Source organism: Sarcophilus harrisii, chromosome 2 (genome assembly GCF_902635505.1).
Source record: "Sarcophilus harrisii chromosome 2, mSarHar1.11, whole genome shotgun sequence".
NCBI classification, from domain to species: Eukaryota; Metazoa; Chordata; class Mammalia; order Dasyuromorphia; family Dasyuridae; genus Sarcophilus; species Sarcophilus harrisii.
In genome coordinates this window covers 649,225,099-649,244,363 of record NC_045427.1, presented here as the reverse complement: position 1 = coordinate 649,244,363, position 19,265 = coordinate 649,225,099, and the positions used below count along the sequence as shown (strand labels likewise).

At 38.6% G+C, this 19,265-nt stretch overlaps 1 protein-coding gene across 3 annotated transcripts in view; it reads left to right on the top strand.

Moving 5' to 3' along the window:
• PRKG1 (protein kinase cGMP-dependent 1) overlaps positions 1 to 7,042 on the top strand; it is a 1,288,902-nt gene extending 1,281,860 nt beyond the window's left edge. For all 3 annotated transcript variants that reach the window (XM_031949481.1, XM_031949480.1, XM_031949482.1), the window contains one exon: positions 1,760 to 7,042. In XM_031949481.1, the coding sequence (XP_031805341.1) occupies positions 1,760 to 1,858 (99 nt within the window). In that variant the 3' untranslated portion in view covers positions 1,859 to 7,042. The remainder of the gene's footprint in view (positions 1 to 1,759) is intronic.
• Positions 7,043 to 19,265: the final 12,223 nt, after the last annotated feature.

The following is a 19,265-nucleotide window of genomic DNA, read 5'->3' as shown; positions in this document are numbered from 1 at the left end:
CTATAGTTCTATTCTTCTTTTTTATTTTATTTATTTTTATTTTCCCCATTTACATGAAAAACAACATTTTTGGTTATACATATATATTCACTTTTTTTTTACACTTTTTACATAGTTCCATATGAATCATGTTGGGAGAAAAAAAATCTGTACAGAAGGGAAAAACCACGAGGGGGGAAAAACAGATGGAAAAAAGTGAACATAGCATGTGTTCATTTACATTCAGTTTCCATAGTTCTCTCTCTGCATGTGAATGGCATTTTCCATCCAAAGTTTATTGGGATTGCCTTAGATCACTGAACCACCAAAAAGATATGGTTTTATTCTTCAAGGACTTGGAGCATGAGAATTTTCCAACTTCGATATTTCATGAAAATGATTCTCTAAGGCAAGGGTGAAAAGTCAGGGCAGGGAAGAGGGTTCTGTTAGAGGAGCTGCTGTCTTCTTCTGAAGCAGGGGTGTCTACACTGATAAAGTATGGATATAAGCATGTTGCAGAGCCACGAGTTTGAAACAACAAATATCTATTAAGCATTTACAATATTCCCCACAATATACTAAGTATTTTTTCTGGTATTTTTTTCTGGATTGGTCCTCTCTCTACTACTATCCAAGTGGTTGCCCAAGTGGAACCCCCATTATAAAACAACAACAAAATTCTTCACTTTATAAACGATCAACCTCAAGTTGCCTTTAAAAAGTCACTTCATGAAGCCTTTTCTTATAGTTAATTAACTAGTTAACTTAGGCCAAAATGAGGTAAATATTGTTTTTAGACAGAAATGATTGAATGAATGAATAGAAAAATAAATTAAGTACTTACTCTGTTCTAGCCTCTATGCTTTGGGAATAAAAATAAAAAAATCAATCTTCGCCCTCAAAGAATTAATATTTTAATAGATGGTAACCTCAGAGGAAAATTTTGATGAAGAAAGTGGCAGGGATATTGAAAGAAGTTACAATGTAATAGAAAGCACTATATAAATATATTTGTATAATATCTTGCTGCTAAAACTAGCTGTATAATCCTTAGGAAATCACATAAGTCCTCTGCTCGTCAAACTACTCTAGAATTTCCTACAAAATCATAGACTGATTGTGAGTTACATTAGAGTAGGGAGTTCTCGTAGTGGAGGTCCCCCATGATGAAAAGCCTATATCCTTTGGATAGTTCCATAATATTATTACTGTCCATTGAAGGCTGAACTGTTTCAATATAAATTTTTAGGAAGGAAATGTCAGTTTCCTGAAAAATATCATTTTGGTTATTTTTATTAACTTACTGATAAACATATTACAAACCTGTCTATTGCATAAAATAAGTCTTACAAGAATTGAATTTGCAATGGTTTAGGTATAAGGTGAGCCTGTTGGATATAGTAATCAATTTCACACGTAAAAATCATAAATGAGAAGTATGTCGGCACTTCCTGTCCCAGGAAATGACCATTTCATCCTCCCTGAAATTTATGTCATTCCTCAATAACTGTCATTAGCACATGATTTAGGAAAAGAGTGGGAGGAAAGAATGTCTTATCTGATAAGAATATCTTCTGAGAACAAACTCAGCAGGAGTAACTTGTGGAAGAATAGTCAGAGGTCCTGCGTTCAAGTCCCACCCATGATACATGGTCCGAGTCTGAGTTTCTTCATCCGTACAAGGTCAGAGTTGGCTAGCTGGTCTCCGAGCTCCTTCCAGCTCTCTTTTAGCTTTGCCTTCCACGCTTAGGAGACCCCTCTCCTTCTCCCCCATCTGCAGGTTGCATCCCCCACAGATACGAGCAACTTTGACAGTTTCCCTGAGGACAATGATGAGCCACCGCCAGATGACAACTCGGGATGGGACATAGACTTTTAGTGCATTTTTCTTACCTGCTTCTGCCTTGCTGAAGACAGCTTTTCTGAGACACGGCTGCCAGCAAACCTGAAGGAATGGGAGAAGATCCGTGCTCGGGGTCACCATGATGCCTTGATCGATGATGCTGCTACAGCACTCCAGTGGCATTAGGACTTATCGCTTAGAAGACAATATGCTCTCTCTACATGTTTTATGTTTGAACCGAAAATTGTAGTTGACATGGTGGTCCTGAAGCAAAGCCTTTTCACCAGTAAAGAAACGTTTTCTACCACATCAATGATCTTGCTTTGCTCTAGTTATAATCTGAAAGATAGTAATGGTATAAGAAACACTTCAATCGAGCTTCAGTCTGAACCTTGCAGCTAGGATTCTCAGTAGGATCAAATTGTGCTTTATTGGGTACTGTAGTCCTCTGTGGTATGGGTGGCCAGGGTGTCAATACTACTCACCAGAAAGATTTCGGGGTCTTTTACTGCAGGCCAGTGTCTATACAAAAAAAGGACCACAAGATGATTAGTCAAGGAGCTCATGTCAAATCAGTGCTAAACTGTTATTTACTTTTTTCCCCAAGCAGTAGTTATGACAAGCCTGAATATTTTCCTTTTTATCTTTGTTTTTGCTCATTTTTCCTTTTTTCTTTACCATCTATTTTACATGGGAGGGGGAAGAGAAGGGAACAAGCGTTTATTAAGCTTTATTAAGCGCCTGCTACGTGCTAGGCACTGTGCTAAGCGCTTTCCAAATATCTCATTTAATGATTTTTTAAAATAGTGATAAAAGCACAACTCTGCTAATGGTTTCTGCAAACCATCACGGCAGATGTGGACATGTTCTTATACACAAATGACAGTGAGGTGCATGATGTTTCTGGTTTGGATTTTTTGTTTGTTTGTTGTTGTTTTTCTTTTTGGTCCACAGGCTTGGTTGGATTTAAAAAAAAATTCATAACCATTTCACGTTTTAGCAGAATGGTCCTGGAGCTTGAAGGGCGGCAGCTGATTGGTTTTATTCATTCTCTAATAGGCCCTCAGACTGAGGCTTTAAAAATATTCTCATTTTTTAAAAGATCTCCCCTGTCCTTGAGGGGAAAAAATAAGACCCATTAAACATCCCCACAAAAACCACTCTAGAGGTGCTATGTATATCTTTCATCTATAAATGTCAATGTGTAAACCAGCCAACACACATCTCAACCATTTCATATGCATTTCACAGGTAGCCAGACACACACATACACACACACACACACACACACACACACACACACACGACCACTGAGGTGGTTAAACCAAACTCTTGTCATAGTTCACTTTCACATACCCTTAGCTCCTGGTCTATGGAAAAGGAGAGAGGGGAGGCAGGAATAAAATCATTTAAATCTAGCTTCTTGTCTTACTTTCCAGAACCAAGCAAGACTGGCACCACCAATGGCCCAGTCAGCAATTGAGGGATGAAACACTATAACCGAGTCAGTTCAGGGAGGAAGACAAGAATCTGACCAGCTCAATGTCTGTGTTTTTCCAAAGGTTCTATATACATAATGATATCAGCCCATTAGCATGTAGAGCAAGAGAAAGAAGAAGGACATTGGGCAGGGATCAAATCAAAAGTTATAAGAACCCAAAAGGCAAATTTATACCCAAAAAGGCACTTAATATTTAGCTCATAAAGACTAAGTCAAAAGACTTTGGAAATAAGCACACAAACACACACACACACACACACACACACACACACATACATAATAATAATCAGATCTGGTTTTGTGTGTCTTAAGCGGTATCTTGAAGATTCATGTTCAAAAGGATCTGCTAAGGGATAATACCCAAGTTTATCCAGTGCATTTGATCATGAGCCTTTGAAATATTACTTTGGCACAAAGTACAGTCACTTCAGTCAGGATTCTATGTTTTCAGTAAATCGCTATTTCGCTACATTCTCCTCTTAGTTTGGAATAGTGTGAAGGAAAGCTGAGGTGGAGTTTCATTGCAGAGGCAGATGAAGTAAAGACTTAAATGCAACAGCTGAGGAAATCAAATGGGATGATTTCTACAAAAATGTATCTGCTTTAGATCTTCATGTCAGAGATAGAAAAGCCAAATATTTTAAGTTCTAGAAGATGACACATTGCATTGAAATTTCTTGTACTGAAGATATCTTCAGAAATGCAATGACTTTTATTTTTATTTGTGTAGGAGCACAAATGTACATGGACTCTCTGAAATATAGCAGCAGGAGGGACAAGTTCAAATATCTTCGTGTACTCGTACACATATATTTTGAACCAAATCTTTAGCATTTTTTGCCTCTATTCTTTTAAAATATGCTTTCTATTTCCTTCCAAATTTTCCAGTAGGACTGATCTTTTAAAAGATATTAGCAGCATAGGTGGGGAGGGTCAGGAGAAAAAGAGATAACTCAGAACTCATTTTTTTTTTTACTTAATATTAAAAATAAATAAATAATGAATTTATTTCTTTAAAGGACATTAGCATCAATAGACAGTTCTGAGCCCCCAATTTAACAAGTTTATCTCTAAATTTCTAAATAAATTTCTCTCTAAAAGAGAACCAGCTCACCACTGTTGATTTCAGAGATCTAGATCAAACAAACTGACCTGTCTTCCTATTCTAAAAGTTCTCTGTTCTTAGCATTCCTTCTGATTTGGCTTGTTTTTTTTTAATTGACCCTTGTACATTGAATTACTATAGTACAGGAAAAGAAACAAACAATAACTAAAAAGAATAAAATGAGAACATTCATAATTTTTTTTCAAAATGAAGTTTAATCTGCCCAAGATTTGCTAGAAGACTAGCTAGAAAAGTCATCTAAATTTTATATTCTTTTAGATCTTCAAAGAGAACAAAAATCTTCCTCCCCCCCAAAATAAACAAAAAACAAACTGTAACTCTTAGGACATTTCGAAAACATCAAGATCCCCTCCCCCCACTCCTCATAGGTCTCTGCAATGATTGTCCATTTCGCCAATTTCTGGAAATTAATTTAAAAAAAGTTACAAAGTAGCACCGGGTACCATGAAACTAACTACACAGATTCTAATGCTTGTAGATTTCATGTGTAGTAGGGCTTTGTGCTACCTGGAGTAATACCGGAGTGTATCGACAAGGAACTCCTAGTGTCAAGCAAAAAAAATAATCTTTATCCAATCCCCATAACCTTCCTCACTGAACTGAAGGATTCAGGTATTGTCTATATGCACACAAAGACTTGAGGGCTAAACTCATGGTTTTCACAAAGTACTTTTTACCCATTTTCTGAACTCTTCCTTTCCCCTTCCCCATTTTCTGCCTAATATTAAGTAGTATCTAGAAGAAATGTCCTTGTTTGCTTTGCTAACTTTCTTGTGAATACATCAAGGTTTGGGGAGAAAGAACTTTCTGTGGGAGTTTATTGACGGTGATATTGATGAACAGCTAAGAAAATGGATGTTACATTATTTGGGGTGAACTGAACACATAAAAGAACATTTTCCTGGGGAAATTTCTCAAAATGACCTTTATGTCCCCTTTGTCCTTGTAGTCTAGGACATAACATCTGACCTATGTAGCTTCTAATACCAATCTGTTGGGATCCTTTATTGCCAGTGCAAATCTATTTTCAAGTGTTATTCTCTCCTCACAAACGATGTGATTTGCACAGGTCTACACACGATGATATTTATAAACTTACTGTCATTGATTTGTTTTCCTAATCGGAGTCTCACTTTTATGTGAGCAAACCAACAACGTACTAGAAGACTCCAAGTCAGCTACCATATTGAAAACCAGGATGTTAGGACTGAATTCCCAAGGTAGAGGTGATCTGTGGTTTATTTCAGAACTGCATTATTCACAAACAATTTTTCTTTCACAATAGGACCACAAAGAAATATTTATGTAAATAGATATTTTCGTGCTGATATTTTGTGGTACATAGATGACTTTCTTTTTGCCGGTGTTTCATGGCATCCTCCTTTTGATTTCCTTCTTTGTAACAGTTTTAACGATTTTAGGTCAGAGTAGACTCGAATGGTCACAATTGTCAGTATTCTTGAAAACTTCTGTCCATCATCCTGTTACTCATCCGTCCCATAGTTTAGATCATGACCTGGCTATTTGGTATTGTTGCAAGTGCCTTAAATTCATGGCATCCTATTTAAAAAACAAAAAAACAAAGTTGGTGTTATGCTGCATGACAAAGACAAATACACCTCAAAATGTTGTCCTTTCTTAGCTTGCTGCGTTTTACAGTTCTTTCTGCTAACGATTTATAAGCCTTTATTATATAATACTGAACTACAGAAATGATGAAGTGGTTCTCTTATTTCTGTTAAATGTACCAGAGCTGTGTATCTGTTCATGAGATACAGCGTCATTTCTGTGAAATGTCTAAATGTACGTGCAGGTCAAATTAATATATGACATACTATCAGTCTGTATACAGGTATTCCTGTTTTGCTCAGCTGTGCAGATTCAATGAAAAAAAATAGTGCAGTAAAAGTTCAAACATATCATGTTTTCTAGACTCCATTCTGAATGGTCCATGGTCCCCCCAAAAGAAAACATTGGTCAGTGTCTGCAATTCACGCCAAACTCAGTCACAATCTGAGTCACAACCTAAAAATCACACAAACCAGAGCCCCTGGGTACACCCCAGTTAACAAAACAGGATTCTTGCTTTCTATGAGTTCTTGTATATGCAAATTGTTTATGAGACAAGTCTCAAACACACCTAGAAAGCTGGACGTCGAAAAGTGTGTTCTTAGTCCCCTTCTATAACTGTCCCTGCATAAACCGACATAGCTCTGAGACTTTGATAATGTCTCCAATGTTTTAGGCTTTTTGATTCAAGGGAACTTTATTTAAGCATTGCCTCAGATTTATCCCAGTTTATGCTGTTTTTACACTGGTCAGTTCTTTTGTATTCTTACAGCGATGATTCTTTGACTGTCCTCTTATCGATTTGTTCTACATGAAAGAGGTTTTTTTGTGTGTCTGTCAACATGTGACACTCGTCATCAAAATGGTCCCTGACCATTTGCACTCTTTCGATGTAGATGGAAAACTTTTTTTCATAAAGTTACCCGCTTTTGATTTGCTCTGTATTTTCCCTGCAGCTGTAATTGCCGAGTGCCTGTTGTATACTTTATAGAGTTGAAATAAAAAAAAAACAATTACTTTTGAACAGAGTTGTCGTTTTCTTCCAAGTGAGATTCCCTGCTTTATAAAATTGGTCCCTAGCATGAGAAGAGACGTCAAATGTCAGAATTGCAAAGGATCCCGGTGGCCGTTTAATCCAAACCTCCCAAATTCAACTCGGTAGGTCTTTATTAACGAGCATGTGCCTGGATATATAAATAAGATGTGGAGATATACAAATAAAATGAAACTGGAATCGGTACCTGGCGTGTGACAACCAGATGAGAAAGTTTGGGAGAGTCATAAAGATTGAGAGCTGATCTGAAGGATGTCAGTCAGACATCTGACTGACACATCCTTTCAAGAAGCAATGTTAGTATTCTATAAGATGCTTGAAGAATATTCATGTAGCCTTTTCGTGTCAAGCTCAAATGAAGAGGAGTCCATCGCTTATCAGGGCAGTCCATTCCAATACTGGACAGCTCTAAATTGTTGGGAAGTTCTCTTTAATGTCAAGATTAAATTGCTCTGTTTGTAATTTTCACCCTCTGCTCTCAGTTCAGCCTCTGGGGTGAAGGAGAAACGGTCTGATCTCTCTTTTAGAAAAAAAAGTCCCAGTTTTAGTCACTCTTTGCTATTTAACATTATTTCATGAAGTCTGATCTTTAATGTTTTCAAAAGTCTGAAATTTCACTAGCTGTGTGATCCTGGACAAGTGACTTCAATATGCTGAGCCTTAATTTTCCGATCTATAAAATGGGGATAATAATACCACTTCCCTCACAGGACTGTTGTAAGGAGCAGATAGGATAATACGTATTGAGTTCTTTACAGACCTTAAAATGTTATATAGATGCTAGCTATTGTTATCTCATTAAGGTGGGTCCTTACCCCAACCATCCAGGCCTTCTTGTGTGACACTTGACTAAGTCGTCCTTCCTACTCACCACAAAAAAGCTATGGGTATATTCATATATGCCCATGTACTAAATGTATCTAAATCTAAATGTACTAAATGTATCTAAATTTACTAATATACTATCTACATTGTCTAAATGTACTAAAAATGACCCTAAAGTTAACTAAAAAAATAAACAATAATTTTAACAAAGTTGAAGTATATAAAAGAAATCCATACAAATTATTATAATCCTTTTATATCAGTGACAAAACTCAGCAGGGAGAGCACACAAAAGAATTTCCATGCAAAATAATTGCAGAAGCTGTAAGTTATTTCAAAACGTATCTACTAAGATATACCCAAGAACTATATGAATCCAACCATAAAACACATTGTCCATGGGTAGCTGGAGCCAATATAATAAAAACTGTGATACTATCTAAATTAATTTACTTCTTTGATTGTTTACGGATCAATATGGCCAAAGGAATATTTTAGAATCAGAAAAAAATAATAACGAAATTCAAACAAAGGAATAAAAGGTCAAGAATATTAGAAGTAATAGTAAAAAAAAAATAAAGGGAAGAGATCAGTATGACATATAAAACTATACCATAAGACCAATAATGATTAAAATGATTTGGTACAGGGTTGCTGTTTTGGTTTGGTTTTTAATAAAAAAAACTATCAATAGAACAGATACTGTACACTACATTCAGAGCACATGTGAATTGTGTGAAGAAAAGCGAATGGAGGTTTCCATTGTGTTAGCCAATGAAACACAGAATGAAATGTATTAATTAAGGAAACCAAATGTGATGATTTCTGGGGAAATTTTTGGCATCTTCCAGTCAGAAATGGAGAAACCAGATAATTTTAAGTCAGAATAGATTAAATGTTTCATTTAAATTTCTCATGCCAAAAATATATTCCTAAATGCTTTAACTTTTTTTTTTTATTTGTGTCTGAACACAAGGCCACTCTGACTCTGAAATATAACACTGAGGTGGAGACGAGGGGAGTCCGAGGCCTCTTCTCTTCAGACAGTTCCTCCTCATTAGGGTCACTGGAAAACTAGAGTTCTTTTAACCTCTGGAAGGACTTGTCATTCTGTGTAACTCCCTGATTTCAGCTAATCCTGTCCTTTTATACAAAACTCAGAGGAAATGACTAAAATTTCTCAGCTAATTAGAACAGACTTTGGTCTGGCACAGTTGTCCCTCATCAAAAACTTTCAAGGATTTTTCATACTTAGTCTAAGCTCTATAATAGAATTAGTCGATTACATAAAATTATAAAAAAAAACAGACAATTGGGCTGAGGTAAGAGATTAGATGGGGAACTTTACAGCAAGTTTCTCTAATAAAGGTCTCATGTGCCATATATTTAAAGAACTGATTCAAATTTATAAAAATAAGAGCCACTTCCCAATAAATAAATCTTGAAAAACATCCAGGTACTTACTATATAACTGTAAGTCACTTAATAAATATTTCTCCTTCCGTTTCTCATTTGTAGAATGGTTTCATAATAGCACCTTTATTCCAGGGTTGATCAAATGAAGTAATATATGTGAAGTGATTTATATACTTTAAAGCACTATGTAAATATTAATATTGTTAATATAATTATAATAATTATATAATATAATATATAAAAATAATTAATATTTATCAAATATATGAAGAGCAAATTCTCAAAGGAAGAAAGTCATACTATCCACAACCATGTGAAAAAGTGACTAATCATTAAAGAAATGTAAATTCAATCAACCCCAAGATGCCACCTCACACTCATCAAATTGGCAAAGTGTTCAAAAAAGGAAACTGACAAATATTGAAAGGGCTACATGAAAACAGGCATATTAATGAACTGTTGGTAGGGATGAGCTTGGGAACAACCATTCTGGAAAACAATTTGTATTATATCCCTGATAGTCATATTACTATAATATCTCTAAAAAGGCAATTAAAAGAGGGGTCAGCAAATGATGGCTGTAGGGCAAATTGGCTAAGTTTAGGGGGAAACAAAAATCTTATTTCTGAAGTCAACCGAACAGCTTATAGGCTGGGTTTGGCCCTTGAGTTCTTAGCCAAGGGTGTTTTTTTTAAATCAAAAAGAACTAGAATCTAGGGGCTGTGCCCATGAATTAGAGAATAGCTGAACAAATTGTGAGGTATGGAAGTAATCGAATAGTATTGTTCTGTTTAAAAAAAATGATAAAAGACAATTTCAGAAAATCCTGGGAAGTATTAGTTGATAGAGAGTGAAATGAACATAAGCAGGAAAACAATTGGTACAATAACAACAATGAAAAGAAAAACTCTTGGAAAGACCCAAGGACTCTCCGTGCTTTGTCCCCAGGGGACCTTTAATGAAATGAAGCATGTTATCCACCATTTGACAGAGAAGTGATGAAAAGAGACGTACATACTTTGGACTTGGCCAATGGGGGATTGGTTTTACTTGACTCTGCTTATTGGTTACATGTTTTCAACCCCCTTCTGTTTTTATTGAGTGGGGTTAGTAGGAAGAATAGGGGTTAACAACAATCATGTCCCACCCCCCCCCAAAGACCATTAAAACATTTTTTAATGAATAGAACACAAGGAAGTTCAGAAGGAAACATAGTCAAGGACGATTTTGAAAGTAACATATGGAGTTTATTATAAACTTTTGTAAAAAAAAAAAAAAAGCAGGCAGTATGAAATGGTTTCATATGCAATCTTCTTTTTATGTTCTGTTGTATACTTGGAAATGTTCTTTTTCGGTGGGTTTAAATTCAGAATTCTAAAAAAAATTTTTAAAGCATGTGGGTGGTCAATTTCAATCACATTCTATAAAAGTTAAAACTTGAATTTATTTTAAATATGCTTTATATTTATTGACCTGTGCGCATGCTGTTGTTTCCCCAATAGAATGTAAGCTTCATGAGGGTGGGGACTCTTTTCATTTTTGTCTAGGTACCCTCATGTTACGTGCATGGTGCCTGCCACACAGTAGGTGCTTCATAAACACTTGATTAATTTAATTTAGTTTTACAGAAATTAATTTAATAGAAATGCATGTTAAAGAGCACTCTAGCCTTTATTATCAGGCCTTTTTGCTTTGTCATGCTTTCAAAATAGTGATTATTATTTTTATCACAGAAGATGAATATTATTGCTTGGTACAGTCACCTTCTCAAGTAGCACAGTAGTATCCAGAAGAAGAAAAATGAAGTAAATTGCCCAGTTAAAAAAATATTGGGGAAACTGATCTATAAAATCCTCTGTCACAATATGACTGTGATCTAGATTTTCTTAATCAGGCAATGATCAGATGAGGTATGGATGTCTAAGAATGTCAAAAACTGTCAAATGAAGGGAGAGGAACAATTTATAAAACTTCAGGTTTTACAAAGCACTCCATCCTACCCTCCCCAAGCGCCTATTTGAGCATTTGCTAATGATTCCAGTGACCCAAAGGGATTACGGCAACCTTATCTCAGTACTTGAAGCTCAGCAAAAATCAAGTTGGAATATAATAAATCCCAAGTCATTCCTCAACAGGTAAGTGACAATTTTCCTAAAGATAAAATGTAAATGAGCCACTATTTTTAAAGTGTTCTGAATTAATTTTAAAAAGAAATTAAAATGAAATGATTCCTGAAGTGTCACTGCACACCCTGAATATCTCCTGAAACAAAACTCTCTCTTGCCAAAACTCCTAGAAAAAGCCATCTATGTTCATTTTCTTCCCAGGCTCCTCTCATTCACTTCTCAATCCTCTATTATCTGGCTTCCCATTTCAACACTCAACTGAAATTGCACTTTTGAAAAAGTTACCAGGAGTGATCTCCTCAACTCACGTTAGGGAGCTATCCCAGGAGGCACAAAAGCATGAAAGTGTCCGTGCCCAAATTACATTTCTTTATCTTTTCCCCAAACTCCTCCCTCTTCTGTGCTCCCTGTCACTGTCGGGAGCACCTCCATCATCCAAGACACCCAAGCTCTCCATCCAGCGTCATCCTTGCTGTCCGTCCCTCACCCAACTGCCAAACCAACTTTACTCCCGTGTAAATCTGATCACCCCAACTCAATCCACTCAACTGGGTCCCTATTATTTTGAGCATCAGTTGATCCTCCCTTAGAATGTCTGCTCTTAGAGGGCCCCATGCTTTGTACCTGTTTACCACTTAACATGGTGCTTGGTGTAGATTAGGTGTTTAATAAGTACTTGTTGAATGGATGAAGTCAGGTCACTTTCCAGGAAAATTCTCTGCATTCAAGTGCCAGTTTGCACTGATGTTCCACCAGGGGGCAGCAGAAGCTCGAGGTTTAGCCAGGACCCAGTAACTGGCTCTCCCCAGGATTTGTTCCTCTTTCTCCATCTCCTCTCCCTTTTCCTACTCTCATCCCCTCCCCCTCTCTTAATTAGACCAGAAGAGCTGCCCTGAATGACCAGCATCCTAGGGGTCTGGGAAGCTGAAGGGCTTAATTCTCTGCCCCCTCCCCAGGCTCCTGGTGGGAGGGGTCTGCTCAGGGCTCAAGCACTGCCAGCCAGGCTCAGGTGTGCTGAAGACCTGGGATCCTGAGCCTTTTGATCCAGGTGATCCACCTGGGAGCTTCGAGGGCAGTAGCCCAGGGATGGATGGAACAGCAGGACGTCTGTGTCCCTGGGCAGGGCAAGACTTGAGGGAGGGTATCCAGAAGTGGCTTTTAGAAGGATAAGACCAGGTCAAGCGAGGGTCTCTGAGGGCAGCCTTGCTGTGGCTAATAGGATCCCAAATCAAAAAGAGCCCCTACATATGTAAACACACACACACACACACACACACACACACACACACACCACTCATCCCTTTCTGCCTCTAGTCCTTAATTCCAGCTCTTGTGTCCCTCCTAGAAACATGTGACCATTTTTCATGGGAGAAAAGGGGCAACTGATGCTCAGTCTGCCTGCTGGATGGACAAGTAACACTGGATGTAAGGGTAGAAGTCTAGCCAGTCTCCTGCCTCCCACTCACCCGCTCTGGGCCAGGCCCTAGGCTAGGACCTGAGAATATAAAGGAAAAAAGGAAAAATCCTAACCTCAGAGAGCTGACATTCTGCTAGTCTTCAGCCTTCTAACTCCATCAGATCTCATTACCTGTCTGTACCTCAGTGTTCTCCTCTGTTAAATGGGGATGCTACTATTTTTACTCCCTCTTTCTCAAGTAAAGAAAAGAACCTACTTTGTGAACTTTAAGACAATCTCTGTTCACTTCCCTCCCTCTCCCTTAGAACAGAAATGGGAGTTATTATTATCTCCAAGGTCCCTCCCAGCTCTAAAACTCCTGACCCTATAAAACCCAAATAAACCCCAAACCCTTCGTTCTCTGTACTTCCACTAAGATCAGACCAGCAGTGCACATCAAGCACTTCCAGAATCACACAGAAGGACTGAGACTCTGGCACTAAATTCTCCCTAAGCCCTATGGGTCTGCAATTTCTTTCCAAGAAAGTCAGTCCAGATCACAGAAATCATAGATCACTAGATCCCTGTTAAATCAACTTTGCCAATATAGAGTGAATGCTTTGGCTGCGACCTCATGTTCTGTGTCATCTGACTGTAAGATCATGAGACCATCTTTGATCCTCTCCCGAACAGCCCAGAAATGTTGCGTGCAAAATTCCCAGGAATGAATTTGGAGGATCTGTTTGGAACTATCCCTCAAAAGTTACTAACCAGCACCTCCCCTTCCCCTCAGCTCGCAGGATTAGACCTCAAAGAGATCAAAGGAAGAAGAAAAGGCAGTAGCTCTTGTTTTCCAAAAGGCAAAGAGGGTGCCTAACCTCTGAATATAAATCTAATGAAATACTATTATTTTATAAGAAATCATGAATAGTATGGTTCAACCAGGTGCAGTTAAGTAGAACAATGGACCTAGAATCAGGAAGACTCCTTTTCCTAAATTCAAATCCAGCCTCAGATACTTACTAGCTGTGTGATCCCGGTCAAGTCACTTAATCCTGTTTACCTCAGTTTCCTCATCTATAAAATGAGCTAGAGAAGGAAATGGAAAATAGTTCCAGTATCTTTGCCAAGAAAACCCAAATGGGTCATAGAGGGTCAGACATGTCTTAAAAATGACTCAACGATCACAATAAAACAGCATGGTTTCAGAGCAATCTGAGGAGACTTGTGTGAACTGGTATCTAATTACGTGAGCAGAACCAGAAACATAATCCAAACAATAGTTATTTTATTATGATTTGTATTATAATTATTTATATAATTGTTATATTTTTACTATTGTAAAGACAATCTACTTTGAAAGACTTAAGAATCCTTTTTTGTCCAATGAGCAATCATATTGCCAAAGGGTCAGGGACGAAACACGTTTCGACAGAAACGTGGATGGATTCGGACTATACAAAACTGTCCTTTTTGGGCCTCGATGCAGAAACTTGTTTTGCTTTAATGTGTGTGTTTATTGCAGAGAATTTGTTCTCTTTGATGGAGGAAGGGGAAATGGATTTTTAATTGAAAAGCACACAATTTAATATTAAGAAACCTTCCCATGACTAAAGGCACTGACTTCATCTAAGATCCCTAAGGTCGATATCCAAAAGTCCCAGACTAATTACCTCGCCTTACCCTGAGGCTTCTCACAAAACTTACAGGTTGATAGATCTAAAGGTAGAAAGGGTCTTAGAGGTCACCTAGTCCAACCCCTTTGCTTTCCAGAGGAGCAAACTGAACGAAACCCAAGGTGTTTTAAGGATCAAAGAAAGCAAGTCGATGAATCCCTAGTTTAAGTGACATGTCCATGGTCATGGAAGTCCTAAGTAGCAGAGGAAGGTGGGATTTGAAGCTCAGCCCTCTCCCTCCAGAAGCGTTCTCTTCCCACTGGATCCCATTTTTTAACCTCCTTCTGCTCCTTCAATGGGCCAAAAACTGAGGATCAGCTGATCACATCGGGGTCCAAATGTCTGATGGAATAACGTTGTGCAATGAGACATGACAAATACAGACAATTCAGAGAAACTTGGCAGGACTTTTTGGACATGGTGTAAAGCAAAAAACCTGAAAACAATATATAAAATGACTCCAGCAATGTACAAAAGAATAATTTTTTAAAAGATGTGCTCTGGGAGTCTTGTTTGTTACTAGGGATGGGCTCCCTGGAGCTGGAAATGATTGGATTTAAAGAAAAAACAACAAAATTAATCAATAAAACTTTTTTAAAAATGAGTGTCATTTCAAACATGGTGGTCTGGGCGGGGGGATGGAGAGGAAGGAATACTTCAGCCCCTAATGATGTCACAGCTGAACCATTTGCTTTCATGACTATTTAGCCAATAATGCTACATGTTCTGTCTGGGAGGCTTGTCATGGAAGGAATCATTCAGGAACATTAAAGGAATGGTTCATTCACTGTAATTCTATAGCACTGACCTATCGGTGTTGTCAGGATGGTGGGAAAGCCGCCAGAAGATTTTGTTGTTGGCTCCCCAATCAGGCTCTCCAGTCTGTTTTATTTTTCCTACCAATTTGGAGCCTATTTATTTTTGCTAAATTTGTTTTGTAAAACGTACCTCCCACGAAAGTCAGAAACCTCCTGTGGGGCCAGATTGATGAGTGTTGACCGTCTTCATCCATCAAGTTGCCTAAATTATTGTCTGTCTAGCCTCCCCTTGCCTTGTATTGAAGAGAATCCTGGAGGGGGGAGGGTCTTTCACCTGGCCCCAGACTAACAACCATTTCCTGAACCCTTCAAAATCCTAGTGTGAAGCTCAACTCTTGAACACAATAAGGCAACCTAGAACCCTAGAGTCCTGGCTCTATAGCTGGAAAAAAGTCCGGAGGCTTATAGAATCTAATAGAATAAACTGAGGCTCACATGCATCTTTTTGCTCCATTCTAGCATTCAAGCTCCTTTTTTGCTCCACGTTTTGCTCCATTTGTTCCAAGGACCAAGGTTGTGACAGCCCCATTCACTGTTCTCTATCTAGGCTGAATCCCAGCACCATATTTTAAGGATAAATTGAAAATTATCCCCCTAAAAAAAGAAGTTGCCAATGAAACATGCTGTGAAGGCCATGCAACGTGAGCATCACATTAAGGAACCAGACTCCAAGCCTGGAGAAGACAAGCCTGAGGGAATCTTGCTGGTCCTCTTCAAACTTTGAAAAGGTTGGTACATGGAAGAAGGATGTGACCAAGTCTGCTTTCCACAAAGGAAAGAACTAGAACCAATGGGCAGAAGTTGTAAATAAAAAAAGTGAATTTAGTCTTGGGAAGCACATTAGAATAATTCAAAGTTTCTTGAGCAGGCTGCTTCCATTGGTAATGGGTTCAAGCCAAAGTTACTGGGGTTCTTGTGACATGGGTCTAGATGGTCCCAGGCTCCTTCCAGTTCTGCTGGTGTAAGATTCTGGAAAATGCTATAATGTCACCGTGATTGTAGATAAAGCTCCTTATATCTCAGAACTATGAGATCTCTTTTCCCATTGGTCCACAGATTTATTTCACAGTTTCTACGGGTGAAGATTGGCTGTTGGACTAACTAAAATCACATTTCTTCCAGACCAGTTTCTTACGAGATGGTTTCTTAGCGATACATGAGTGAGCTAGCTCCCCACACCCTGTTTTCTACCCTTTTTCCAATACCATGCCAGGATATCAAGCATTTGGGGGAGACACTCCCACCTCCTACTGCACTGGCATATTGGCTACCATTTACTCATCCCCTGATAGTCTAGTGATACCTCCAGACAGATTTGGGAAGTGATTTTCTAGAATTGCAGCTCAAAAGAATCCCCTACTGGTATATTTTTTTCTCACCATGATTATCAGTTGATATCACTGAATCAGACTTAATTAGCCTTTAGAAAGAGATATTTACTAAGGTGTCATAGTAAAACAAATCAGTTTGTATAAAACATTTTTTCAAAAATCTGGGACATAAATCTCACCAATCCATCCAGAGTCCCTGATGAAGGGGGCTCACCCCTGGAGAGTGAATGTGATCAAGGGGTTCTAAGTCCTTTTCTTCCCCCTTGCGGAATGTGCAGAAAATTACCCCGAGATATGGTTTGGCTTTTCTGCTGAGACCCTCGTGGAGTCTTCAATTTGCCTTTCCTAGTCATATGTAGTTTGTTTTCAGCTACCGATGCAGATCCCACAACCAACCAATGGAGAGGATGCTTGGAAAGGAAGTCTAAAATCCCTCAACGTTACAGAGTTCCTCTAGAAAATAGGAGGAAAATAAAATCAAAGCACCCCCTACCACTACCACCAAGTAACTCATTTTTAGGGCCTTGTCTCCCACCACTCCTCTGTTGGAGCTTCCAGTGAGCTCCATAGTATGATACAACTCCCTGAGGATTACTTTCTTAGCCCATCCAAACTTCCTATTTCAGCTAGGGAGGTACCCGGGACTTGTACAGTGTACAATTAAAATGTCTTCTCATCTGATAAATCTATCAGGGTTTAAGGGAGTTTTCAAGACAAGAAACGTTTATTAAACAATGCGCATGGAGGGGTTTAGAAGTGATGAGCTAGAAGCTCCTTGAAGGCAGGTCTTGTTTTGTTTTTATGTTTGCATTTCCAGAGCTTCACAGAGGATGGGATTCACAGAAGGCCCTCCATCAATATTGCTATTGCTACAGTCTTGTCTTTACAGCATCATTAAGTATAGAACTGGAAGGGCCTGAAAAGACTCTCCTCCATGCACTGGTCACACCTATTAAGTGAACAATTAAGAAGAGCTCTCACCTGATAAATGAGGCAGGGCTGATTGGAGTCTGGGTATTTTTAAACACAAGAATCACCTATTAATTACCTACTATGTGTAAGACATTCTGCTGGGTATTGAGAATAGGAAAAAAAATCTCCCAGAAGAACTTAAGGCTTGGATAAGTTAAATGTCTTGTTCAGGCCACACAGGTAAGATTGTACCTTTAAAGCCTAGACATTCCCCTCTTCTTGAAAGAATTGACTTTGGACTGAGGAAAGCCTGGGTTTGATCCTTCCTCTGACTCAATGGGTCACCAAAAATTCACTCTAGCCTGAAGTTTCTAAAAGCAACTCCCTCCCTAAAACTGCAAGTCACAGAGGGATGACAAGGGAATTTCTGATGCTCCTAAAAACCCAGGGAGGAATCCAGAGCTTCGTCCTATTAGGCAATGTTGCCCCATATTCATCTTTCCATGCTGTAGCAAACTCAAGTCTTCTTTGGCTTCTCATCCAGTTGAGAGACGATAGGTTGGTCTGCTATGCTGGGAAGATATCAGTGAGGATTGGTTGTGAGCAAGATCTCATCTTGGTACATCAGTAATAACTTAATCTTGGCTAAACCAGCAAAGTACCCAACAGTATGTCTAACATCCATCCCAAAATGGCTGAGCTTGATTCTTAGTGCCCAGATAAAGTCAGGTCTCGCTGGCTTGCTATTGTCATCTCTCTTTTATTCCTGTAGATTTTTATTCGGAAAATCTCGGAAGTGGACAAAGTGTATTTTGGGAGGTGGGGCTACTTTTCATTCTCTCTTTGTCAAGCACACACTAGTGTGGAAACCACTTTTAGTTTTTAAGGGAAGGATTTTGGGCAGGTGTCTGTTCATTCAACAAGCATGGATTTAGGACCTATTATGTGATGGCAAAGAGAGACAAAAAGGTCTCTCTGCCCATGCAAAGCTTATATTCATGGAAAAGGGGATAAGTACTTTATAAAGAGACATTCATACCATCGATATGGAAGGATTGAGATTTCCTATAGGGTGTCTCTCATAGAAGCTGTTGTTGTTCAGTCGTGTCCGATTCTTTTGGACCCCATTGGGATTTTTCTTGGCAAAGACACTGGAATGATTGGCCATTTCCTACTTCAGCTCGTTTTACAAAGGAGGAAACTGAGGCACACAGGGAAAAGTGGCTTGCCCAGGGTCACACAGCTAGGAAGTATCTGAAGCTGGATTTGAACTTGGGAAGATGAATCTTCTTGATTTTAAACCAGTACTCTTTGTGCAGTGCATAGAGCTGTGGATCACTGTGCTACCTGGTGAGAGACCACCCTCAACCCCTCTTCCTGAAAAAAATCAGTAAAAAAAAGGTTCTGTTCTAAAAGGACTGGGGAAGGGGGGAGCACAGCGGAGAGTGAGGAAAGGAACGGGAGAGGAGAAGGGATTGTTCAAAGAGCTGTTTAGGGGATTCTGTTCTGAAGATTTGTTTTAAGAAGAGATGAACAGGACTGTAGGGTGCTGGGCTGCGGGACTGTTAAAAACAAAGGGACCTTAGGGATCTCTTTTTACAAATGAGGAAACTGAGACCCAGAAAGGGAAAGGTATTTGTTCAAAGTCACACAGTTAGTGACTTCTTCCCCAACTTCAGAGCTCTTTTATTCT